Below are 26,959 nucleotides of genomic sequence, written 5' to 3'. Positions count from 1 at the left end.
CCTGAGTGGAGCTGCACTCTGAGTGCACTCTGTGCCCCCCCTATGCTTTCTCTTCCACTCTGTGTCTGAAATTCAAGCTGTCCCACGGGCGAGCTCTGGTAATTAAGGGTTATCTCACATTCTGGCAGGGAGAGAAGGTTACTCAAGCATTAAAGAACCTTTTAGTCCCACAAACATCAGGAGGAGCAGCCTGTTGTCATAGAAAGAGCTGTGTGTGCTTTGGAAACATACAGGGAGGTCTGGTCTTATCAGGCCACTTTATCGACTTTTCTCCTGAGAAGCTCAAGGTGAAAGCTATCTCTGCTGTCACTTTAACCCTTCGCCATCCTCACCTGGGTAAGGCACCCGACCCTTGGTGACCAGCTCCGTCAGCAGGATGCCGAACGACCACACGTCTGACTTGATGGTGAACTTCCCGTACAGCGCAGCCTCCGGGGCCGTCCACTTGATGGGAAACTTCGCACCTTTAGAAGAGCAGAAAAAACACGGGGGTTAACTGATTGAACATCAACTGACTCATCCTCTGTGAATAATTCAAGGGCCACCTACTCAGGTTTTTCTGCAGTACTTTTTCCAAATGTAAAATTAGAGAAGCGTAGACTTGGGTAAGCTCTGACTTATAAGAACAGTATTCAAATTCTGCAGCCTGGGAGCTCTCAATCAGAACAACAACAAAAGATAATGTAGAGGGTAGTGGGGAATCATGGGAGTGATTCCCTGCTACTCCACCCTTTGATTAGAACAAACTGACACAGTGCACTGTGCAATCATCATTTAATACTGTTTCAGTATCCATACTGAGGTCAGCTAATGTTTACTAGCAGTGTCGACACACACACAGAGGCCCCAGTGTGACAGTTTCACTGGTGTTGGATTAACTGGTGAGATGTTCCAGGGATGTGACCTTTGACGACTTGTTTGCCTTCCAAAGAAAGTTAAAATTGCATTTATGCCGCTCACTTCCCTACAACAAGAATTTATGAGTGCCTGCAGAGACAGTCATGCCTCTACAAAGTGTTTGTAGATTAGCAGAGCAGATTTTTAACTAATAAATAAAATATCTGCAAAAAAATACACGACTGTGAAGATGCATATCCAGAACAATGCAAATAGAAGCTTTAGGATAACTATTTCTCTCCAGGTCCATGGATTTTCTTATGATGCATTTGTTTGCACTTGCACAGTCTGAAATGAACACATACAGTCTAACGTCCAAAACACACTGGCGTGGGACTGGTGTGTCATTTGACAAGCTTCAATTTCCGTTATTCATACACACCGACAGCAGGGCTGGGAAATTAGATTAAATTGCAATATGGCCTGCTGACATTTTCATATCGCAGAAGTTTTTAAAATATGAGTCAAAATACCAATTTAAAACTTTTTTTGCAGCATAGATATCATGCTTTACATATCATGCAATCATTCCAGACCCATTTTTTAGAATAGTCTACAAAAAATCCTACTTTCTTCATTGTGGTACATTTTTCTGATTAAAAATGAGGATGACATAAAAGTTATCATTCTCTTCAATACAAGAATTCATATCAAAATACTCACAATTAGAAAAAAAAAAATCAGCCCTGGTTTTATCTAATATTGTGTTGGTTATAATATAGAAGGATTTATTGCTGTGTTTGTTGGAAAATATGTAAAAATACATAAGATGAGGAACTTAAGGAATAATCGCATATCAAATGCTGTAATATTGAGGAAAAAAAATCCCAATTAGATTATTTTTCCAAATTGTTCAGCCCTAACCGACAGTAGTGTCTCAGAGGACAAGAGATAGAAAATGTAACTGCTTTAAAGTGGTGTGTTTTATCCATTATTGTGAAAAATATACTGTCATAATATAGGGTGATTTTAATTTTAAATTAAAACACAGTTATAAAGTGAGATTTGTGCTTAAATGTTAGTACAGTGTACAAAAACTCCTTAAAATGTAAATTTCAACACAATGCTTTGTGTAACATTGCACGCTTTAACCACCTCTAGGGATGATGATGCTCCTCAGTCTCTAGTGCTGTTATTTTAGGGGGTCAAGGGCTAAAAAATTTAAGAACCCCTGGTCTGAAGGTGTCCAAACACAGTTAACTTCTGATACACTCTGTTGCAACAGTTCATGCATGTTTAGTCAGCATGGGGTTTTGAGGTGTTTGGACTGTATTAGTATGGAAAAATGGTGTGAATTGTCGTATTTCCTGTTACAGCTCCAGCTTTTTTGCACTCACATGATCTTAAGTCACATGAGGGGCAAGAAGTGAATAATACAAGTTGAAATAAACATATGGAAATAAAGGAAAGTCATTATATTAAAGTGCTAGGTGTACCTGCATGCTGCAGTTATCATCACAAAATGTCTACATGCATTGGCTATGATCCCTTCACTTTACAAAAATGTGATTTGCCTGGCATGGAGGTAATCAATATCACATATTACTCAGTTTTGCAGACCTCCTCCTGCAAGTCTAGCCAGATGAAGGGAGACAAAAAATGCTGACTGGACCCCTTTAACAGCTTTTCTCCCTTGTTTCATCATAAACACACTTTAAATTGAAATGGTGAAACACAATAAAGGAAATAAATCTCGTAGGTTAAGTCCCTGCTGAGTTGTCTGCAGATGAGCCGGCTGACATGGCTCCTGTTTGACAGTCCATGTCATATTTAATACACATTAATAAGTAAAACTGGTGCCAAATAAAGAGCCATGTAGAAGATGAAAAAGACCAGCTTTTATTTCCGAGCTGTGGCGAATGATCTGGAGCTCTAAAATGAGATTGATTTACAGGTACGAGACGATGAGCAAAGCTGGACAGACATTGGCGTTGTCAGACTCGGTTCTTTCAAGGAGGCTCTTAGTCAATATTCACCCCCCCTTTCACTATGAGCTTTAACATTTTTTGCCTTAGTGTGTCACTACTTTCAGGACTCAAAAGAAGCCCTTGTTTCTTTCTTATTGATTAATTGGCACAGCTGTAAAAACAGGACAAGACTTTGTCATTTTCATTATGCTCCTCTATGCAGAAGTCAGTTCCTGATCCCGTTCACTAGTGTGTTATGACATCATCTTCAAACTACCCATATAAATTAAGGATTTCTCTGGCTTTGAAAACCACTGGAAATATCTGAGGTGATGAAAGGACTCAACTTAAAAATACAACACAGGTTTAGACATATTTGGATTGATTTAGACATTGTAATGTGATGGTCAACACTGATACTGTTCCTACAAACCCCACAGTGTCTGTGTGGACTGGATGATGTTGAAAGGATGGACACCGTGAAAATCTCTCTCTCTTTTTATAAAGAAAACATACTCATAGTTAATTTGCATTAATGTTCCTTATAAACTCTGTACCTCTGTGCAGCAGGGGGAGTTTGCTTTGTGGTACATTTAGCCAGTATTTGGAGCTTCAAAGCTAACTATTCCTCTTCATTGTGGGCGTGCTGCATATGTTTGCAGCCCTCTGAGAGAATTCCCTCCGTGACCTTCTGCAGTCATGCAGAATGTGAGCGTGTGGGTGGGAGCATCAAATATGTGCATATAACATATAACATATGTACGTGTCAGTGGTAGAGGAGGAGAGTTGAGGGCCCACCTTGCCGAGCGGTGTACTCGTTGTCTTCGATCAGCCTGGCCAGGCCGAAGTCAGCGATCTTACACACCAGATTATCTCCCACCAGGATGTTGGCCGAGCGGAGGTCTCTGTGGATGTAGTTCATCCTCTCGATGTAGGCCATGCCTGCTGCAACCTGGAGAGCACAGCAGAGAGTAAGAGCTGCATCAGCACTCAAAACAACATCGACACAGCCTTTTCTGCCGAAATATAGGGATAACTTTTATTTCTCTCTGATTTTACAGAGGAAGGCAAATGTTTTAAAACAACACCATATTTACACTTTGCTATCCAAATTACAGACTGGTGTGACGAACTCTGGAGAGTATCTAAAAAACAGGCTTTAGCTGTGTTATTATAAAGATTTCTGGTAGATGAAGCCAATCAAAAGTATCAATTTGTTACCATATCATGCTGTATTGCTTCATTCTGTTTCATTTTATATCAAATCCTATTATATGGTTTTGTATCATATCATATTGTACTGCATTGTATTGTATCATAACATATCGAATCCTACTGTAACATAACGTTATGTATTGAAACATATCGTGCCGTAATGCATCGTAACAAAACATATCTTATAGTATCGTATAGATCTTATCATGATGTATTGTAATGTATCAGATTGTAACGTATCATAATGTATCACATCTTATTGTACCTTACTGTAACGTATGTATCATGACATATATATCATATCAAATCGTATTGTATTGTAACGTGTCATATTGAATCATAATGTATCATATCAAATTGTAATGTATCGTATCTGAACACAACACAGTGTATCGTGGCATATCAAACTGTAATCTTATTGAATTGTAACGTATCAAATCTTATCATGTCATAAAGCATTGTATAATTACATATTGCATCGTATTGTAACATATCAGAACGTAATGCATCGTATCATATAGTATGATGTCATAACGTTTCAAATTGTATTGTATCATAACGTATTATATCTTTCGTAATGTAATGTTTCGTAAGTGTCATAATGTATCGTATGGGAATGTTTTGTATCGCAATGTCTCATAACGTAACGTACTGTAACCTAACATCATATCGTATAGATCGTATTGTAACATATTGTAATGTATAGATTGTAACGTATCGAATTGTATCATATCATAATCTACCGTAACGTACTGTAATGTATCGTATCATAATGTATCACATCTTATCATAACTTATCGTAACATATATATCATGATATATATTGTATCTTAGCTTATTGTATTGGAACATTTTTTTTAACCTTTATTTAACCAGGAGAATCCCATATTCTAACTTATCAAACCGTATTGTATTGTAACATAACATAATGCATCGTAACATATTGTATCGTAACATATGGTATCGTACTGTGTCTTATATTATCAAAATAAATGGAAGAGCAGGGGGAGGTAATGAAGTCTTTAATGAAGGGGTATCAAATTGTATCATATCGGATCATTGCATATTGCGTTGTATCGTAACGTATCGTAACTTAAAGTATTGTAACATATTGTGTCATATCATAATGTTTCAAATTGTATTGTATCTTAACGTATCATAACGTTTCGCTACGTAATGTATCGAAAGTGTCATAATGTCAAGGTCAAGGTCAAGGTCATGTATCATATTGAAACGTATTGTACCGCAAGGTATCATAATGTAACGTATCATAATGTAACATATCACAATGTAACATATCATATTGTTACGTATCATATCAAAACGTAAGGTATCATAACGTTACGTATCATAACGTTACATATCATAACGTAACGCATCAAAATTTAACATATAACGTAACATATCATAATGTAACGTATCATATCATATCGTAACGTATCATAATGTAAGGTATCATAACGTTACATATCATAATATAACGTATCATATCGTAACGTATCAAATCGTAATGTATCATATCATAACGTATCATTTATTTTATTTATTATTTTATTTTATTAACTTTTATTTAACCAGGTTTGTTCCATTGAGATCAACAGATCTCTTTTTCAAGGGTGACCAAGAATGGCAGCAATACACAGTTTCATCAAACAATGCACTCAGACTCATACAGTACAAATGAAGTGATAGGAAACAACTGTAAGTCATCAATTAAAGCAATGGCATTCAGACAATTTGGATTTAAAAGTTTTCACTGCAGATTTAAAAACATTCAGACACCAAGTAATGTGCTGGGTCATAATGTATCATAACATAATTCAACGTAACATAAAGTAACGTTAAGTATTGTAGCGTAACATAAAGTAACGTATTGTATTGTTAAATGTCACGCTGTTTTGTGTCATACGGCATCATTTTGTTTTGTTTCATTTTGTATCATATTGATCGTATCTTTTTCTATTTTTGTATTGTTAGTTGTCCCATGGTTGTCTTCTCTAATCTAGATCAGATCATCTTTGGACCAAATAAGAAAGCAGGAAACCTGCTTTAATAAAACAGAATTTTTTTTTTAACTAGAAAGGGGCCCACAGAAACAACGCCATGTCTTATTTAAGACCAGTTTATCTGTTTATCTCTGCAGCTGAAGTAAACAAAGAGTAACAAATCTTCTGTCACAAGAGAACAGTCTCCTCTCTACGGTTCTTTAAGAGAACCAGAACTCTACCATTCTATTTCTGAATAAAGGTTTACCTGTGCAGCCATGTCCACCAGGTTGGGCAGCTTCAGCCCTCGTCCTTCTCCATCCTTTAAGAAGTCCAGCAGGCTTCCTGCAGCAGACACAAACACAAGCCTGAAGTCAGTGCATGAACACAAACACTGAGAGTGAATGTCTCATTCCTGAGCTTCCCTCCACGGGGACTGTTTGTATCTCAGAAAGAACCACAAGAAAGAACGTGTTAGCTGAATGATTTAGAGACATAAAGTTTGTCATTTTTCTGTTTAATTCCACTTTAATGGTGGTTGGAGGATAACTACATGAGTGGTGAACGTTATGATCACCACAAATACTCTGACATTTAACAAAATCACAATGGCTCTGCTTTTTAAAAACACATTTCTCTCTCTGACACGATGTTCTGACCTCCATGTAGCAGCCTCAGCATGCAGACATCTCTGAACATCAAAGGTCCGTTGTTGTGTTTTCTGGTGTTTAATGTGCGTTCACAGCTCATTCTTGTGGGGTTTCTGAGTTCCTCTCTTTTTATGGATTCTTTTTAAAGCCAAAAACATTTCAGGCTCTTTGAAAATAAAGGGTTTACCACACCACAAGGCCAGAACATGTTTTATTATTGTGACTAGAGAGGGATAAAAACACTTTTTGTGCTTTGATCACAACAATTTCAGTCAAACCTGCATGCAACATGTTTAAATATACACTCGGATGTAAAAGGCACAAATGCAAAGTCTCTTTGTGAAGGTAAAACATTTAATGTAGGTGAACTATGAGGTCTTAAAAATGTATGCCGTAAACTCTAAAGGCGTCTGTCAGTTTTTCAATGTATTGAATTGTTTTCATGATTTAAATCTGGCTAAATTAAAACAGTATTTAACAGCTCATGTGCATGGTAACCTCAGTGGCATTTGACAGATTTTTTCTGACTGACCTACTCAGATGGGCTTTCAGACAATTAAGTTTTATGGTGCTTGATTTATAGTTGAAATTAAACAAATACTTGTGATTAATTGGGTGTATCTAGATGCTAAAAATGCAATTATTCTGCATTTCTAAGCACATTTTCAAAGTCAAAGAGATGTACTTGATGATTTTTAGTGTTAACTTTTAAATTGATTATTGAAATGAGAGTTACACTGCCAATCCAGTCTAAACCGGTGATTCTCAACTGGTCTTGCTTCAAGATCCAACCCCAAGTCCTGAAAGAGCGACTGTGACCCAAGTTTCTGAACAAATCAAATTTTATAACACTGAATATTGAAGTTTTTATCTTATTTGAAACAAAATGTGACTTAACAAAGAGACAGGTACAGTGTGTCATTATGGCAGTGTTAATTTTGGCAGCTATTTTTAATTTTAGTCATCGTCTTAGTCTTTAGATGAAATGTCTTTTAGTTTTAGTTTCATTTTAGTCATTTCTACCTTTTAGAGTTTTAGTCCAGTTTTAGTCGATAAAAACTCAGGACATTTTAGTCTAGTATTAGTCCATTAAAAGTCCTCACATTTTAGTCTTTAATTTTAGTCCAAGAATTCATTTTCTTGCCTAAAATTGGTACCAAATCATGGTGGTGTGTTCTCTGCACCCTGCCAAACATGGGGTCCCTGCTTTCTACAGCTGAGAGGCAGAAGAGCTACAGATGCATTGTTTATCTGACAGATTTACTACCAGTAGAGAAATACCATGGATTTAGAATGCCCAATTAAAACCATATTACATTTTAGTCTAGTTTAAGTCATCTTGACCAAACCTAAACTTAGTTTTTGTCAGTTTTAATCTACAGTTGCAAGAAAAAGTATGTGAACCCTTTGGGATTTCTTGGATTTCTGCATAAATTGGACATCAAATGTGTTCTGATCTTCATCTAAGTCACAACAATAGACAAACACAGTCTGCTTAAACTCTGCATTATGGAAACCCTAAACTGATATAAATGCAATTTTACTGCATGACTTGGTATTAAAGTATGATTACGATCATACTGGACAAGACTGGGATTTGTGATTGCGATTATGGTATAATCCATAAAAGGTATCACAAGTCTACTTTCTTGATCATCACGGAAAACGCAGAGAATATTGTTACTTTTAAAGTGTGTATTTCTCATCTCAAAACATACAGATATCAATAACCACAAGTACAAAACCTGAAGTTTGTACTTTCTGCTTTCAAATTAACTTAATACAAAAAAAAAGTATGAAAGTGCTTCTACAAAGTGCAATAAAGAAACTATTTTAAACTTTGAAGCATTTCTGCCTGCATTTTTGTAAACCTTTAAAATTCAACTCAATACGACAAAAATTTACAGCCTTTATGGGGTTATGCTATTGCACAGCCTTACATGACAACTGTGATTATACTGATTGTGCAGTGCCAGCATGCAAGCATACAATGTGTTTTCTTGAGATTTTCAGTATCTGGAACACTGAAATAAGAAATCCTTGTAGTTTTCCACCGTTAAGTCCTATAAGTTAACGGTAAAAATTCTCCATGATGGTTCGTGTTGTTCTGGTTTGGTTGGTGCATCCAACACCAACAAATCTGGCTTCCATAAATACACTGACACAAGCCAATCACAACGTACTGCAGCGTCATATAAATATTCATCCATACTATTGCATAAGCTCACTAGCAGGCATACAAATCCAGGTACATCTGACACCCAAGAAAATCTACTACATACTCAAGCAGCACAGCTGCAGGCTTTAACTGGAGCTACAGTGACTACTAGTGGTGGGTGGCTGCATTACAGTATAGACAGAGTTTTGGAGCAGGACTGCAAAATTAAGAACTAGTTTTATTGACTGTTACTAGTTTGGACTCTGACTTTAATCGTTTATCCAGCTGATCGTGCACATGTCAGCATTTTTGCATAAAGTGAGTTATAGAAACCAAAACAAAGAATATACCCCCCAGTGTGTAACCTAATACTGGAGCTGCTGGGACTTCATGTAAAGAAAACCAGTCCTGTGACTGGTCAGCATGAAGTCCCCTCATTAAAGACTTCATTACCTCCCCCTGCTCTTCCATTTATTTCTACCTGTGCTGTTTTCTGACTCACTGCCGGAGTGTTTTGTCACACTGATTGTTGTTTCATGCCTCTCTGCACATACAGACCTGTTTTCTCTCCTCCTCTGCTCTGTTTGGTTCTGCTACAGTGCGTGACCGGTGCTCTGCTTCTAACAGAGCAGGTTTCAGTAAGTGTCCCACTTTAATTCCCTCATGGTTAATATCAGGTATCGTGCATTATCTGTGCCATCTGTGCACGTTATCATGAGGCAGTGTGACGCACTGAGGCAGAGCAGACTGGCTGTGTTTCACAGAAAGTGGGTTATGCAGATGTGGAGTTTGTACCATAATCTAGATTCATGAGTTTATGTATGGCTCTGTCAAAGTTATTGGTTATTATTGTTTGTCCATTAGATTAAATCATGCTGTAGATTTGGGGATTATTTCATCATTTTCTTTAAAGAAACTTCACACAGAAACTTTTCAGCCTAATAAACTCTCATTTTCCCTCCATCAGCTGTGAATTTAGGCAGGATGCATGGTCTTATATATCCTTCTTAGACATGGTCTAAGATAGATCTATGGTCTTCTGATCGATGATCTTATTTCTTTTCAAACCTGTTCACAATGTATTCCCAGTCTGTTTTCATTTTGGTTTAATTCCCATATCAATTACAACAAAACTAGGTCAGCCAATAATCTTCATCCAGCATTCTTAGGACAACTTTGCTTCCAGTCTTTTTTTTTTTTTTTTAATGACCTCACCACTGGAACATTTTACTGACTGCTACTTCATTCAAGGAACAAAGCAAATCATTTTTGTTGGATCAGATAAGCAAACCCTCATCTTACTTGTCTTCTGCTATAATTAGTAATTTTATCACATTTTTCCTTCTTTTAATTATCTGTATTTTATTGATTCATAAAATTTTTATTGATTATTTGACTGTTCAGTTGTACACATTAGGAGGGCCACTAGACAAGCTCGTATGGGTTTCTTTGGCTGCTCCTGCACATTTCTTTAGTTACTGTTGAATTCCAACATTCATGCACTACATGTATTGTATTTCTTTTTCTATTCTTTTTTTTCTCCCCTTTTCCATATGTGCAATTAAATACTAAAAAATGAAATAGAATAAAAACTATAAAATATAATAAATTAAAATAAAATAATAAAATAAAACATGATAAAATAATAAAATAAAAATCAGGAAATAAGAAAATAAATAATAACTCTAAAATAAAGAATGAAATAAAACCACATTAAATACAATGAAACAATAAAATAAGAATACTAAAATGATAAATTAAAAAAATAAAATTAAATAAAATAAAAATAAATATCAGAATAAATAAAATGATAAAATTAAAACAACAATAATTAAATTAAGCTGAATAAAATTATATAATATATAATATAATTTAATATAATATTATGATATGGTGAAATAAAAATAAAATAGTATAAAATAAAATAAGAAAATAAAAAATGAGATAGAATAAGATAAAATAACAAAGAGTGTATAATAAAATGTAGGAAAAATAAAATCAAACAAATAATAAAATAAAGTGTAATAAAATAAAAGACTAAAAAATACAAAAATGAAACAGAATTAAATAAAATACAATAAAACAATAAATAATAAAATTAAGTAATAAATAGGTAATAAAATAAAATAAAACAAATAAAGTAAACTAAATAGAATACACCGAAAAAAGAATTTGCACAGTGGAGAATTATACTGGATTTTAAATGTCTCACAGTAAAACACAGACATTTTAGTCTCCCTGACAAAAACTAAAAATACTTTTCCTTTTAAATACTTTTTATTGCACTTTGTATGACCTGTGTTGATGTATCGGTGTTCATTTTCTCTGGTGGAGCCATTTAGGCCAGAAATATATATTTGATTTTATGCACACTGTAGTATTTTACATGCCTTAGAGAAACAGCTGTTATCTCAGTGCAGTTAGGTTTGCTTCACTATTTTCCTGGCCACTGTCATCATTTTACACCTTATAAAATGCTAGAAATGCTAATTTCATGTAAATTTGAGCTGTACAATGATTTGTTTTAACTTTAGTCCTTTTTAATGGTTTGAACTGTTTTGCCATTTCAAGAGCAGCCTATTTAGGTGTTTAATGATGTGAAAAATTTTATTGTGAAAGATTGAACTTCCTTTGTAAAAAAAGCTGATGAAGGCAAAGTGCGGAAACTTGTTTGTTGGGTCTGTATCACTGCCACTGCCCAAGACCCTTAAAGGACAATTCTGTGTGTTTCTTATTTTCTCTACAATCAGTTAGGTCCCTGATAGAAACTACCTGTAGCTGCGGGTAGAGGAAACTTTGTGATTTTACCATCCAGCAGTTTAGTTTAATCTGTTCTTTCTTTTTTTGTTGTGCATCTGTGAAACGTGAAGCATGAAATTTGCTTCTATTTTTCATGTTTTTACTTCAACTGCCCATTTTGTTAAGGAGAAACATGAAACTTCACACAGCACTTCAAAATAAAAACATTTGAGCTTCCTGTCCTGATATATCCAGGTAGGGAAATGGTGTATTCAGGAAAATTTCAGGACTGTAGTGTCAGGATTTTTGCACGTCAAAGTGGGCTTCAGTTAGAGATGTGCACATATGGAGATGCTTGTGTTTATACCTTTGCCCATGTACTCTGTGACGATGTAGATGGGCTCCTCAGACACCACGGCGTACAGCTGCACCAGCTTGTCATGGCGGAGCTTCTTCATGATCTGAGCCTCCTCCAGGAACGACTCGGGGGACATGGTGCCAGGCTTCAGAGTCTTCACCGCCACCTTAGTGGTGCCGTTCCACGTTCCTGGTACACATACACACACACGCAGGTGTCAGTTCAGCTGGAAGACCGGTTCATATTTAAATCCCAGCGTTTCAAAGTGAGACTTGACATCCCAGCTGTCTAACCTGAGGAGATGATTGATATCCCAGAGTCAGACAATGGTGGAGAGTCTCACTTTGAAACGACATTGAGGTAAACATGCAGCACAGAATGAGACCAGGAGACGATGAGAACAAGCTCAGCTGTGATTCTCATGAGTCTGATGAAGGATAATTAAATGGGTGGGAGATTTAGAGTGGACCTCGATTTAAAATGGCTTTTAACATCCAGGAGAGGGATCCTGCTGGGCTTTTGGAGCCACAGTACTCCGACACAGGAGCAGATAATCCTTTGTAGGATGATTAACAAACGCATGCATGTAAGCTCCTCTCTGGATCCATGCCATTTACTGCCACACAGAAAGGCTCTGACACCGGCAGGAAACATCCTCCAGCTCCGCCATAATAAGATACGGATCACTGTAATCACTCCAATAAAGAAGAACTCCATTCATCTCATTCTGTGACAGTAATGGATGCAGGAATATTAGTGGGGGCCCAAAGGGCAGACAGACACGTCAGCTAACATTCAGAGTACACATGTTTTCTGGGTTTGGGGGATTCATTTAAGGGAACGCTCATAAATCAGAGCTGGCTTCTTTAATGATGCAGCTGTGCAGACTTTTCTGGGAGTCAGGGGCGAGCAGATGACGGCCACCCGCTGAAGGCGGAGGTAATAGGATCCTAGAGACTGGGTGTCATCGGGGTAAAGCCCTCGCCTCGGTGTGAGTCCAGCTGGGATGGGATAAGGATACTCACCCATGTGTTGTGAAGTACATCCAGGATTGACCCACACAAAATGAGGAAGTTTGTGATCATATAAAAGTCATGGGGTAAAATTATTGGAATTAGGAGTAATTAGGAAACTGTTCATGAGTTTTAAAGCTACAAATTTTATAGAAGTTTTGCACTGGAATGTCCATGTTAATGTAAAAATAAATACTATGTATATTTTTCACTTGAAGTCTTGGATTACTTTAAATATTGGTAACGGTTTTAAAACCTGACAGCCATTATAGTCATTTTGACTTATTTTTGGCCGTGCATGTTACGCAACAGACTGCTCGTCTATGGTGGGGACTACGACAGGAAGCTGCCGTTCTGTTGCTGTATCACACACGTTTTTTGTGCTGCATACTTGTGATGGACCATGATTATTCTCTGATAAGTTCAACTGCCCAAGCTGACCCCCACTAGGCATTTCTAGGCTGAGTAGTGAACAGGCTCACTGCTTTTGTCTTGAATTGAGGACTCTGTTACAGGGGCGTAGCTAGGGATTTAGGGCCCCAGAAAGGATATTACACAGCGCCCCCCAACTGGCTAGCCAAGCAACAAATGTTGCATCATTTTTACAGATATTTTGCGATTTAAATGTATTTTGAACCATCATTTCTGGATTTATGAGCAATATTTTTACAGTGGTTAATGTTTGAGGGAGGAGCAGGGCCCCCCAGTATTTTATTTCACTCTGTTTGATACAATTTTCAGTCTGTTAGTTGCTTTTGATTCAAAAATAATACTTATTCCTAAGGAAAAAATAAATAACACACTTTTCGTTGCAGGGCCCCTCCCTACTGTGGGCCTGGGTGATCAGTACCATTTATCCCCTTGTGCTACGCCCACGCTCTGTCCAATAAAAACTACTCTTCATATGTTGTTTTTAACTTCACACTAAACTTTTTTGAGTTTGTGCTGCACGTGAAACCAGGATAATTTGCAAGAGGCTCACAGTGTATATCACAAAGGCCACCAATACCGGCACATCAAGTTTTCTAACTTTCTGTAAACAAAATGTGCACTACACAATAGGGGTGTAAGCAGGGCTCGACATCAGTGCCCACAAACCTGCCAAACACAGGTGGATTTCAGCTTTGGCAGGTAGTACAGCGACACTTGCCTCTTTAGTGGGCTGAATTTTTTGGTGACATTTTATTCTAACTCTGCTGTTAGAGCTTAGATGCTTAGTATAAAGAGGCTTCTTCTGCACATAAAGAGGGTAATTTTTCCCCAAAATAAATGCAAAGTGTTAGATCTGCACCCACTTTATCAGACCAAAAACTTTGTGTGCCAGTTGAAAATATTTTAAAGCTCCAAGTACAGTGTTTATTTACATTTCAAAGGCTTGCAAATCTATTTCATGTAGATTTAGCATGCTACAGGGGTGTAGCTAGGGGTTTAGGGGCCCCAGAAAGAATATTACACAGGATCCCCCTTAACCAGCTAGGCAAGCAACATGTGTCATTTTTACAAATATCTCTGCAATTTAATGATTTACTGAACATTAATTTCCTTATTTATGGCAAATTTTACTATGGTTAAATTAAATTTACTTGGATTATTTTATTATTTTGCAGCACTGGAATTCAGAATGGCAAGTCACTTTGGAAAACTAGTAGCCACAGTGGCTGGTGAATTAAAAATTTAAGTTAAGCCCTGGGTGTATTTGTCTTGAAATTTCATGGAGGTCACAGTTCAGTCTGCACAGGCTCACAATAAATACGTCTGAACCTGACCTGTAAGTACTGGCTAACCTGTGTTAAACAACCAACTAAGAAGAGGAAGAAGCTTGCACCATAAAACACATGAAGAGAAAAGTTAGCTTCTACAGTAAGAGCAGCGGAGCAGTGAGACCCGCCGAATTGTTATCCCTCTCTTTGGTCTGTTCATGCTGTTTCTAAAAAAGCTTCTATGTGAAAGCAGAGAGGGTTTAAAAACATTACTGATGCTATTACATTTTAAAGACTGTACTTGGACATGCAGAAGTGGGGAAAAATGGCTACTAGTGTGTATTTAAGTGCTCTGCTCAGGCTCCATTACAACATCCCATCCTGTGTTTATATCAGCTGGTCTGTTGCCCTTAACTGACATACAAGAGTCCTGATTTTGCATGAGTGACCACTGCAAAGACTATTTGCAAACAACTGTGATGTTATTGCAGCACACTTTATAAATAATAAATATGATGCACTGCTCGAGAATGCACTTATTCTGTACTCTACTTTTCTGTTTTTAACCACTTTTGGAATTTAAAACCATTGATTATGTCCTGAAAAAATAAAAATGTAATATTGCTTGTGGGACTTATAATTTTTGGCGTTATTTAATAGTTGCGAAACAAAAACTCTCTGGAAATAACAGAGAATAAATGAAAGCTGTTTGGTTTCCTGATAACAGATAAGGTGGGCTTTAAAAGTGTGCTCTTTGGGGAGGGTCTTCTTACCGTAAAACACATCAGCAAAACATCCCGTCCCCAGCTTTACTTCCAACTCTAGAGTGTCTCTGCTGATCTCCCAGGCATCGTGACTCAAGCCCATAGTGTCAGGGATGTAGTTCACACACACGCCCGTTAAATGATAGCACAAACCATCCGCACTCTCTACAGGGAGGGGAAGGGAAGGCACGGGGTTAACTACGGGTTAGAGGAGCATGCAGTGAGGCACATGGAGGCGGCCATCTTTACACTGTTAGAGCAGAGTCTCCTGACTAACACTGGATGGTTTTACTCAGGATTTTGGAAGGGAAGGGAGAGTCATTTCTCTGGCTCTGAGATTATGAAAATTTCTCGTCCCATATTATCGTCCTCTCCCCTCCTCCAGGCCAGATTAATTGTCTGTGATTTGGGCTCAGTCTGGCGTCTCTGCTCGCTCAGTGCGGCCTCCTCCATGAAGTCCACGTCTACCGCAGGTTTCTGGATCCATACCCATCCAGACCTCCCCAAACTGCCCGTTCCCAAGGCGCTTGATGAGCTGTAGAGACTCCCGTGGGATCTCCCACACATCTTTGGTTTTGACAGACAGGTCGGCGAGGCGGGGCATCCCTTTGTGGCAGGGAACCACCAAGCGGCAGCAGAGCCCGGCGGCTCGGTCTGCACAGGCGGTGCAGTGATGCACAAATAAGAGCAAAGAGAGAGATTTGGAAAGAGTTAGCGGAGATTTCTGCAGACAAGAGGGAGACTCAAAGCAACAGGACAACCTGAGACAAAGACAACAAAGAGCAGAGTCATTAAAAAAGCTAAGAAAACATTCCTTTAGACAGGTGTTTCCAGCAGGAATCAGCATAATGTTCTCTCTATGATGCTCACTGATCATCAAATCAGTCTGAGGTCTGCAAATGAAAAGCTGGTAGGAATTTACTGAAGGAGTTATTGAGTCCCATTCTCGACTTCTGCTACATTTTTACCAACCACCTTATTCCTGCATTTAAAGCATCCACTGTTTTAATTTAATTGGCAGCAGAACTCAGTTAGCCCTGCTGCTAACTCCCAATAGACACCCACATTCAACTGCTTTATCCAGTCTTGACTAGACTTAGTTAAAATCTTCTCTGAAATCAGACTTTACTATTAAAACCATAAATTACCTTCCTTGTCTCCCAGTGAAATCTGGATTTGCAGCATTTATCTCAGTCTAATATGTGTATTTCATGTAGCATCTTGCAGTTTATTTGGAATTGTTTTTTCAAAATATACAAGTTTTTAACAATGCAAAAGTCTATCCTTATAGCATGCAATGCAAGCTAGCATTAGGGATGGATGAAATAAGCTTGATTACATATCTTGATACCTATTGTTGTATCCTAGAAGCCCACGGATAATGCAATGCAATGCGGCATGATGCAGTTTAACACTGCATGCTGTTTTCCCCTGTTTTTTTTTGTATTTTCTTCTGTTGTTCTTTTTGACAAGGACAAAGAACAAGGAAAGAAAAAGATGACAAGGTACCAGGAGTTTCAGACATGAAGATTAACTTGATTTTTAGATTCTTTACCTCTTAAAAAATCTTGTTTCCCATACTAAGTAACTGCTTTAAAATTAGCATTGTACTGACTACATTTCTAAATCTGTCTGCAAATTGCAATTCCGTCCAAACTCAGAAGGTGAAATGCAGCTTTGCATTCATGTTTTAAGTAGAAATTGTGTTAAAAAGTTGTTGATGGCATTGACATTTTCTCTCCTGTGGCCTTATCCTTCAAGTGTCTCATGTAAGGATAAAAACTGCCATGCAGATCCTAGAAAAAGTAATGACTCTATACCGATCATTTAGGGTGAACATGGATCATTTTGAGTGAGTGCCTCTATGACTCGCCTTCTTTTACGATAATGACAGTTATTTATGTAAAGGGATCTCTCAGAGGCGGTCACTCCTCTGGGTAATGTTCCTATACGGCTGTGGTCAAACATAAAGATGTAGCTCAGGGACTTTAAGCACCATGAGAGGCATTAACAGCCTTGTTTAGGCAGCAGAGTGCTTCTCCAGCTGCTCCTCTATTGGCTGATTTCTCTTCAACATGTCGTCCGTGTCCTCAAACGTTTCTTTTTCTCTGGAGGAGGTTCTTGTGTTTTCCCATCATTGATTCAGGCAGTGGATTTGGGTTCTGTTACTATTTGTATGTCCATGTCTGTGCCAGTTTAGCCCCCCTCTTTCTAATACTGCCTAGTCAAAGTGACCCCCTCCCTCCTCGCTGTCAGTGATAAGGCTCGGGTTGTTTGCACGGAGCAGTAAAGATGAGATAAAGGTCTGCGTCTGACCCATGAGGCTGTTCATCCAGCTCTGTGGTCATCAGAGTCCATCTGTGCCTCCTGCCTGCAGCCTCAGCAGCTGCACTCTCACATCGATATGGCTTCATGTTCACGCCACTGGCTGTCATAAAAACGGTCAATATGTGGACTGTATCCACGCAGCATGCTTCAAAACAGACAGTGTTTCCTAGAAAGGCATGGACGCATCAATGATTGATGTTTTTTCTCTGATCAGACTCTGATCCATTTATTTCACATCATTGTTTACTTTTTATCAGGAGATAAATCTGTTAACTCCAGGGTTTCTGTTGCTGCAACATCCTTTAAACTACATTTCATCTAACAAGCTCGCCTCGCTTCTTCATTAAAACAAACAACTAAAGGAGACTCTTTGGATAGGGAAAACCATGGTTTCTATGGTAGCCCAAAAGGTCAACTGCAAAAAAACAAACAAACAAACAAACAAAAAAACAAACAAACATATTTTGTAAATAGAAGAATCTAAAAAAAAAATTGTGTATCATAAAACACATTTTTTGGTGAAATGAAAATATTTTGCAAAAAAAAGCATTTTTGTGTATCACAAAAAAAATGCGGGGTAAATGCATTCTCCAATGTGCAAGAAAAAATGTTCATGGAACACAAAATATTTCTGTGAAACTACAAAACATTTTTTATAAAACACAAAAATATTTCAAAATATTTCACTGGGAAAAAATAATTTCAGAAACACAAAAATATTTTCATTAAAAAAAATAATGGATAACAAAAACATTTTTATGAACCACAAAAATATTTTCATGGAACAGATAAACATTTTCATGAAACACAAAAACATTTCCATGAAACACAAAAATATTTTCATTAAAAAAAATAATGGATCACAAAAACATTTTCATGAAACACAAAAACATTTTTATGAAACACAAAAATATGTTCATGAAACAAAAAACATTTTCATAAAACACAAAAACATTTTCATGAAACACAAAAATATTTTCATGAAACAAAAAAATATTTTCATGAAACACAAAAACATTTTCATGAAACACAGAAATATTTTCATGAAACACAAAAACATTTTCATGAAACACAAAAATATTTTCATGAAACACAAAAATATTTTCATGAAACACAAAAATATTTTCATTAAAAAAATAAGGGAACACAAAAACATTTTCATGAAACACGAAAACATTTTCATGAAACACAAAAATATTTTCATGAAACACAAAAATATTTTCATGAAACACAAAAATATTTTCATTAAAAAATAAGGGAACACAAAAACATTTTCATGAAACACAAAAACATTTTCATGAAGCACAAAAATATTTTCATTAAAAAAATAATGGAACACAAAAATATTTTCATGGAACGGAAAAACATTTTCATGAATAACACTTTTTAAAAAAAATAAAATACAATAATATTTTTATGATATATGAAATATTTCTGTGAAACAGAACAAATACATTTTCATGGAACAATGTATTACTTCAAAAAAATATTCATGAAACAAAAAATAGTTCTGTGAAACACAAAAACATTTTCATGACACAAAGAGTTTTTGGGGGGTTACAAGAAACTCTCCCTCTCTCTCTCTCTCTCTCTCTCTCTCTCTCTCTCTCTCTATATATATATATTTAAACAAAATAACATTTAATGAAATATGAAAACGGAATACCAAAATATTTTTAAAGAAACTGAAACAATCTCGTAAAACACAAAGACTATTGCCAACACTAAAGCATTTCTTCAAACACATTTTGTTTTTATAAAGATTTATTTTTTGGGCATTTTTGTGCCTTTATTAGATAGAGGAGGACAGTGGATAGAGTTGGAAACAGGGTCAAGAGTTTGGGAGAGACATGCGGTAAAGGGCCTCAGGCCAGATTTGAACCCGGGCTGCCTGCGTACATGGGGAGTGCCTTTAACCACCAGGCCACCTGCTCCCCTTCAAACACATTTTTATTGTGGAATCTAAAATTTGAATGTAATGTCATGAAAATGTTTAATAGAAAAATTTAACAAACCAAAAAAAGTTTACGAAAAACTGAAATATTTTTGTAAATTCCAAAATTACTCTTCACGAGGGGAAAACAAACTTAATGAGCCATGTAAACATTTTTGTGAAACATTAACCCATTTTTTCAAACGCACAAACATTTTCATGAATCACAAAAATTTTTGTGTTATGTTGACTACAAAAAATGTGTATTTTGTTAAAATGCTTTTCATGTTTCAATTGTTCTTGTTTCACAAAATGTGTTTCTTGAAATTGTTTTGACTTTGACTGTTTGGGCCACCATAGTTCTCTGAGGTAAAAACTAAAATGTTTCTGCTGTGAGAAAATTTGAAAGATGCTTTTGTCATGTCAAAATGTATATCTATAAAAATAAAATGAAACCCTGGACTACAGTTTTGACCCCAAAGTTTACAGTTTGACAAACTAAACTGAGTCATGAGGCAGAAAAAAACTCGATGTAACTTTAATGCATAAGCGGATGATTTAATGTCCATTAATTCTCCAGTTTTCTTCACATATAGAGCAGGCTTTCTGTTCCCTTTAAACATCATTTTATTTTGAAGGTGGCTGGTATTGAGATTTCTCTTTCAGCTGATCATAAAGAAAAACTTCTTTACAGAATGTCAGAAATGCTCTTGAGCTCTTTAAAGCTGTGAAACGCTGAAGAAAGCAGAGAGCGGTGAAAGCAGAAGCCCTGAAAAGAGTCAAGGTTATCTACAGAGACGGGTGTCGCCTCCATACGTCGTCTGCAGATCTGATAAAATGTAGAGGATGGTTAATGTGCCATGACACAAACACATACAGAAAATCAATGGTGATGATTTTAGGACAACGATCGATACGTCAATGTGACAACTGGAGCGTGATGGGAAAAATATCCTCCTCTGTATGTGAGACGGGCTGGTGATAAAGAACAAATCTGTAGGAGGCATAATCAGGACAGAGAATCACATCTGACTCATATATCAGAGTTACTCATAGAGCCGGGCTGACCCAGACTCAAGATTGATAGTCTATGATTGATTTTACCTAAAGTCCACTGATGGGTGAATCTCCTGCTTTATATGACATTTTTGCTCTTATTGATCCACATTTTCATTTCTGACACAAGAGATAAACCACATGATTAATGCATTTGTCTCATAGATGTGAAATAACAAATTATTCCCTGATAGGACTTGATCCATCCTTTGTCTACTCATTGCATCTGCTTTATGGTGACCTTCCAACACAATTACCCATGCTTGATTACAACACAGGAGGCTCTTAGCTTCAAGTCAGAGAGAAAGGAGAACAGCTGAGAATAAAACTTTGATTTACCTCTCGACACAGAACACAATGATAGAAAAATAGACCTTTATAATGAAGCCACTGCCAGTCAAACATCGAGTGAGGTGACATTTGGTACTGTTGTAAAGTAAAACTTTCTGGACTGACAGTGTAGACTAGCAAATTATTCTAGACCTATATTTGACTCAGAACATGGCTCAACTAATAGAATCATAATCTACAGCATCTCTGTGACCCTAAAGTTGTTTTTCTGCTGATTATTGAGCTCTATTCAGGCAGCATGACGTGATTACGGAACAGCCTGCCATTGGCTGACAAACCCTCACAAAGGGTAAACAATATGGTGGTTAGCATTCAAGCTAGTGGTTATAACTGGTCATAATTGGATTTAAATGGACAGAAAGAGGTTCAATATTGAGTTTACTGGTGTGAATTTAATCATTAAAGTCTTGAAAAGTCTCACGAGTTCCATGGGATTCAAAGGCAAGAAAGATTAACCCGCAATTTCCACATAGGACAACTGCATGTACACACCGAAGCACCACAAAGGCGAGTGACCTCGCACACTGGAAGCGTGTCTAGAGCGCTGTGCTGCAGTGCACAGCCCTGATCAGCAGGCAGAGATAATGGGAGAACCGCGAGTTCATGCAGGAATAGTATGTCAACAGTGGATGATTTTACCTTTTCGGGTTAATTTATCATCTATTCCAGTATAAGTCCATGATATTATTGCTTCCGCCATCGGGTGAGTACATTAGAAGTTAAAAGGTTAATGTTTGCTAAAACGATCTGTGGTTTTTTGTGCAATTCTTTGGCTAAATGTCCAAAAAAGTGAGCTTTTCCTCGTCAATGGCGCCGTTGTAGCTCTGTGACCCACTGAGCTCTAGGTGACCTTTTGCTCTCGCTGCAGGATTAGACGTAACGTTGATACAGTGATTATGATCAGTAGTCCGTGCATTGTGTTGTATTATGAAAGAAGCGGGTATTCTAAGCTTGTGACTTCCTGTTTGGAGCTTTCTGGTTGGGTATTGAGGCGGTTTGGCAGCAGCCGACGCTGAAAATAGACCTGCAGCATATCTCGAATGAAGGGAAGCGGAGTGGCGCTCCAGGGACGCGCTGCTGTTGGACTGGAGCGCTGGTTGTGGAACTGCTCTGATAGACTAGAGAGGGAGCGATTTGCTCCACAGTACGATTCGCCCGCGGATCGCGGCGTGGTCGCTGTGTGTGGAACTTCGAGGTAAGAGGCAATGATTTATGGGTCAAAAGTTATTTAACTTTTGATAAACTGTGTCACTTCTTGTCGTGTACGACAGCGTCGGTCTGGACAGCATTTTAATGATCACGCAACCACCATTCTTTGCTGCTGCAGAGGTTCCTTTGGTTCTTCTTCGCTGCTTTTAAAACGGTAGCTTGTGCATGCAATATTTTACAGCAATGAAGAAGAATTGATGTCTGGTAACATTTAGCATGGCTAAGGTAAGAAAATATAAAGTTAAACCAAACAATATTGTTGCATAAACTTGTGTACAAGCCTATACCAATGCCTGCATTTTAAGCAGTATCAGACGTATTTCAGATACTGGTATCAGAATTAGAACAACTCTAATTTAAATTATAATTAATCTTATGCTATCGATTTATTTATGCATTTATTATGTCGATCTTTTTTAAGTTTCAGACAGAGACTTCGACCTGTAAACTCTCCTGTCCCCGTATGATGTGCAGCTGATGGAGGAGACAGGTCGAAGTTTCTGCATAAAAAACTTGGAATAAAGATGTAATAATTCTAAAATTCATTGCATGATAATATATAACTCAATTAGTGTTAATAGCCTCTCAGAATGAGGTAAACTCTTCCTTTTCCACATGATTGCAGCATCCTGCAACTGTCTGTCTGAATCTTTAGTCTGACCTGGGCTGTAGATGTTGAGCTCCTCTATATACAGTAGCTGGGATGTAAAGTTCCTTGTTTTAATAAACAGTGTTCAGCTGTGAGATTGGTAGTGCAATGAGGCTTTTTTGAACATAGTGAGTATTCGGGGTCAGCCCTCTCAGAGAGTTAAGGAAGCAGATAAAAACAAAGTCATGAAACAGATCAGTAGAAAAAAAACAGTGAAGTGAGGACAATGACCGCTGTCTCCTCCTGTAAATCTGATTAGAAAGAAGTGTGTCAACGGCACAGACGCAGCGTCGACTCCTGAAAGAAAACATTATCTGACTCTCCGACTCCATTTCTGCTTCACACACAACATGGAGTTACTGGTCAATGCCCAAAAAATGGAAGTGGATATAAATAAACACTTCTAGATGTACGCAAGGCTGCAAATGTGACATCAGCTCACACCTACTGTCTCTCTTTGTGCCTCATGATAAGTGGCACCCTTTATTCCTTAATGTGTAAATGTGCTGGCAGAGCAGATGCAATTAGAGCGTAACAGTGTCTGCTTAATGCACTCTGGATCAATCTGAGGAAATGGACACCAGGCAGGAGAGAAGGCTCTGACGTTGTTGTGACTGAAGGCAGCGTGTCCATCCTCACCAGTGGAAACATCTGTATGTTTTTACTGCAGCCAGGCCACCGAGGGGCAGCGCTGCTCATTTTCAGGCTAACTCTGACATATGCTTACTCATAAAAACCAGATTCCTTCAGTTCAGAGGGTTCAAAGCAATAACTTCATGCCAATCAAAAATAAAGAGAACATATTTTCATGCTTTGCATGCACCTTATTAAACAGATTGGAGAGATCTGCTAAAGAGCGTGTTAAAAACAAGTAATAAAAGACTCCTCAGACACGATGACGACTCATTTTAGGGTGATAAAATCTGTCTAATGTTAATGGCTGCTCTTTGGTGAAGCTTCCAATAACAGCTTTAAAACTGGCCTTATTTATGTCCATCTTTGTCACCTCTTCTCTCCATGCCTCTGTCCACAACATAACCTCAAATCAACCTGAATAATCCCAAATGTAACATCCTTTTATTGACATAATTACCAAGGTAGCCACGCTGCTCTGATGCCATATTCAGGGTGGGAAGCTCAAATGTTGTTATTCTGTTATAAAGTTATAAAACGACAAACTTCTGACTATCAATTTAATTTCATCACCATCTAGAGATAAGTGATTATGAAGACAATAGATGCTGAAAATCCAGAGAGAGATGAGTACATATTTCATGTTAAAAACCACGTTTGATAGCACGTTAGCTACCATCAGATTGAAGCTTCTTCCTGGTCATCATTGGCTAAATTTGAAGTGCTGTATAAAGCCGTGATATTCACACTACTGTGACATTTCACCTTCACTATAAACGCATTAGTGGGGATGGGGTGATCCCTTTCTTTGCCAGCTTCGGAGCCAAAAATGGGTCCAGGTTAGCCAGCGTTGAAGTGCAGTGGTGTGTGTCTGTGCATGTCTGAGACAGTGTGCACGTGGAGCTCCTGCTGTGCACTGTGATTGCTACATCAGGTCTTATATTTAGTGATATTCCAAGGTTAAAACACATTATAATTGCATTTTATTGACTATAAGGCAAGCAAACACTCACAACTGAGCTGTATATAACTTAACATCACAGCACTGCTGGGTAAACACCATAAAGTTTGTGTGCAAATCTAACATTAGCAGTGCTATCAACCGCAGCCTTTGATTCTCCGTGCAGCCTATCTGTGCTGATTGCTGTATTTCACATTCATCTGGGAAAGCTCCCATAGAAAGCGTTTGGACTTTTCAAAAAATTCTCTGAAGGTGATTGGACAAATATTCTGTCTGTCACATGATGGGCCAATCAGAGCGACAGGACAAAATGAGGTAGTACACATGCACAGCTACAGTGCTAACCTGCTGCTGTAGTGTTCAAACGGCAAAGCTTGTCAATGGCTGAAATTCATGCTGATTCCTGCAAAAACATCTACCCTGCTATGAGAAGCTTTAGATCAGGCAATTTTTCAATTCCCAGACTTGGGTGCCAGGGACTGTCAGTATGATTGTGTCAAGGACTAAAACTAAGGATATTTTGTCTCCATTTTAATTTTATCTAAGTTAGTTTTGTAAGCGCACATTACAGTTTTAGTTAGTTTTCTTTTTTCTGGTAAAGCTTAGTTTTTATGTAGTTTCAGTTAACTAAAATTATTTCTGAATTTTAGTTTTAGTTATTTAGTTAGTTTTAGTTAGTTCCCTGTTGTTTACATCAGATCAGGGAGCGTTGTGTGGCTCAGTAGCCCATCGCCTCGTAGCTGGAAGGCTGCAGATTGATCCCCATTGAACAGTCACATGCTGATGTGTATTTTGTTTAGTCATCACTGCTACATCAGTGGTGTGAATATGATAGAAAGAACTGGACACAGCCTGTGTGACGTCAGCTGTTTGATTATATTAGGCAGACTCAAACAGCTTTTTGAAGCCAATCCGTGACGGCCTGCGTATTGAAATCTCTGTCTCAAAGGAACTTTGTATCAACCTAACGGCAGACAAGAACCCGCCCACAGAGCTCGACTTCCTGTCAGCTAAGCCGTCACTAAAGCTAGCCTTCTGGTGGTAGACGCCACAGAGTTTATTTCTAGTGTAAAAAACGGCTTTTCAACATGTGTTGTTTACGTGACTTCGGCATTTCTGCAGCCAGCTTTAAGTGGAAACTTGCCGCATTGCAATTTTTTTGCACCTCTGCATTGACCTCATTTTTCAGGACCAGGGGATGCGGTCTGGTGAAAATGCACGTGGATGGGAACTTTGCTATACAAGCTAAAGTCCATTTAGCATGGCTGTAGCTAGTGGTGGGTGGCTGTGTCACAGTTTAGTAATATTATATCCAGTGAGTTTTACCAGAGATATACTACCCATGATTATAAAACTTAAATCATTACTAAGAGGAAGCTGAATGTTCAGGTTATGATGATAAGTGATGGTAAATAAAGGGTCAATAAACATGTTTTTAACATGAAATCTCTCTGAATTTTCAGTATCCATTGTCTTGTAGTTTCTTTAACATATGGTGATGATTTCAGAACTAAACAGCTGGAATATAAATCACATTTGAGCGTCCCACCTTAGCTGTGATGTCACAGGAACATGGCCGCTGTGGGACTATGGTCTATCAGGCTACTCCACTATCTAAAGTGGAAGTATAGTATCATCATAGATTACTAGATCAAATCAAACATACAATAAAACATTCAAACCCCAGCTGAAAAACCTGGAGTCATCATGTCATTAGAACTGCTGGCTGTTTGTACCTGAGTAATGCTGAACCAGCTGCTGCAGCGTTTCAAACTGAGCCCTGGTGGTGATGTAGTAGCCGCCGCTGTCCAGCTTACGGATCTTATAATGTTTGACATGGTCGCCTTTCACATCGTCCCAGTCCCGTATGGACAAGGAGAAGGCACCTGAGGAGACAGGAGTCACAGAGGAAGAAGTTAAAATCACGATTTATACTTCAAAATATAAGATCAGACCTAGCATCAGCATCATTTAAAGGACAGTTCTGGTGTTTTAAAGCTAGATACTTAGATGACTTAGATGACCTAGATGACCGTCTGCAACCCATGAAGCTACTGAACACTTTCTCTTTATCTTTTCTAAGCTTCATCCATCACCACCCTCTTCCTCCTCTTAGCCCTCACTGTTGCAACAAACAGAACAGACGGGCTAACTGGCTTCTTTTAATCTTAAAGCTGGTGTACGAACTAGTTCTTTAAAACCATGCACTCATTTACAAGAAAATTGAGAATCCAAAAGCAGACAACTGTGATGCATCAGCTATTATTTGAAGGTGGGAAGCTTACATGGTGTTGTTTTGCAGAAATACAGCATACATGTGAACATTTAGTCCAAAGATGAGCTAAGAAGACTAAGATCTTTTTTAAAACAAGTACCGGACTCTTGAAAACTAAAAGGCTGACATTTAAAACACCACCCACACTCTCCAGGAGTTAAAACACTCGTGAGTTCAA

At 37.7% G+C, this 26,959-nt stretch overlaps 1 protein-coding gene across 3 annotated transcripts in view; it reads right to left on the bottom strand.

Annotated features, from left to right (window-relative positions):
- The window catches only part of fynb (FYN proto-oncogene, Src family tyrosine kinase b), a 156,396-nt gene that overhangs the window by 5,801 nt on the left and 123,636 nt on the right, over positions 1-26,959 (bottom strand). For 2 of the 3 annotated variants that reach the window (XM_041804577.1, XM_041804578.1), the window contains 6 exons: positions 26,243-26,392; positions 15,876-16,040; positions 11,919-12,098; positions 6,273-6,349; positions 3,603-3,756; positions 333-464 (listed from right to left, as the gene is read on the bottom strand). In XM_041804577.1, the coding sequence (XP_041660511.1) occupies positions 333-464; positions 3,603-3,756; positions 6,273-6,349; positions 11,919-12,098; positions 15,876-16,040; positions 26,243-26,392 (858 nt within the window). Of the gene's footprint in view, positions 1-332; positions 465-3,602; positions 3,757-6,272; positions 6,350-11,918; positions 12,099-15,395; positions 15,552-15,875; positions 16,041-26,242; positions 26,393-26,959 lie in introns of all 3 variants that reach the window. The other variant, XM_041804579.1, reaches the window with a different exon arrangement.

This window comes from Cheilinus undulatus, linkage group 14 (genome assembly GCF_018320785.1).
Source record: "Cheilinus undulatus linkage group 14, ASM1832078v1, whole genome shotgun sequence".
NCBI lineage: Eukaryota > Metazoa > Chordata > Actinopteri > Labriformes > Labridae > Cheilinus > Cheilinus undulatus.
Note: the sequence above shows the minus strand (reverse complement) of the source record. Positions and strands in the feature narration are given on the sequence as shown.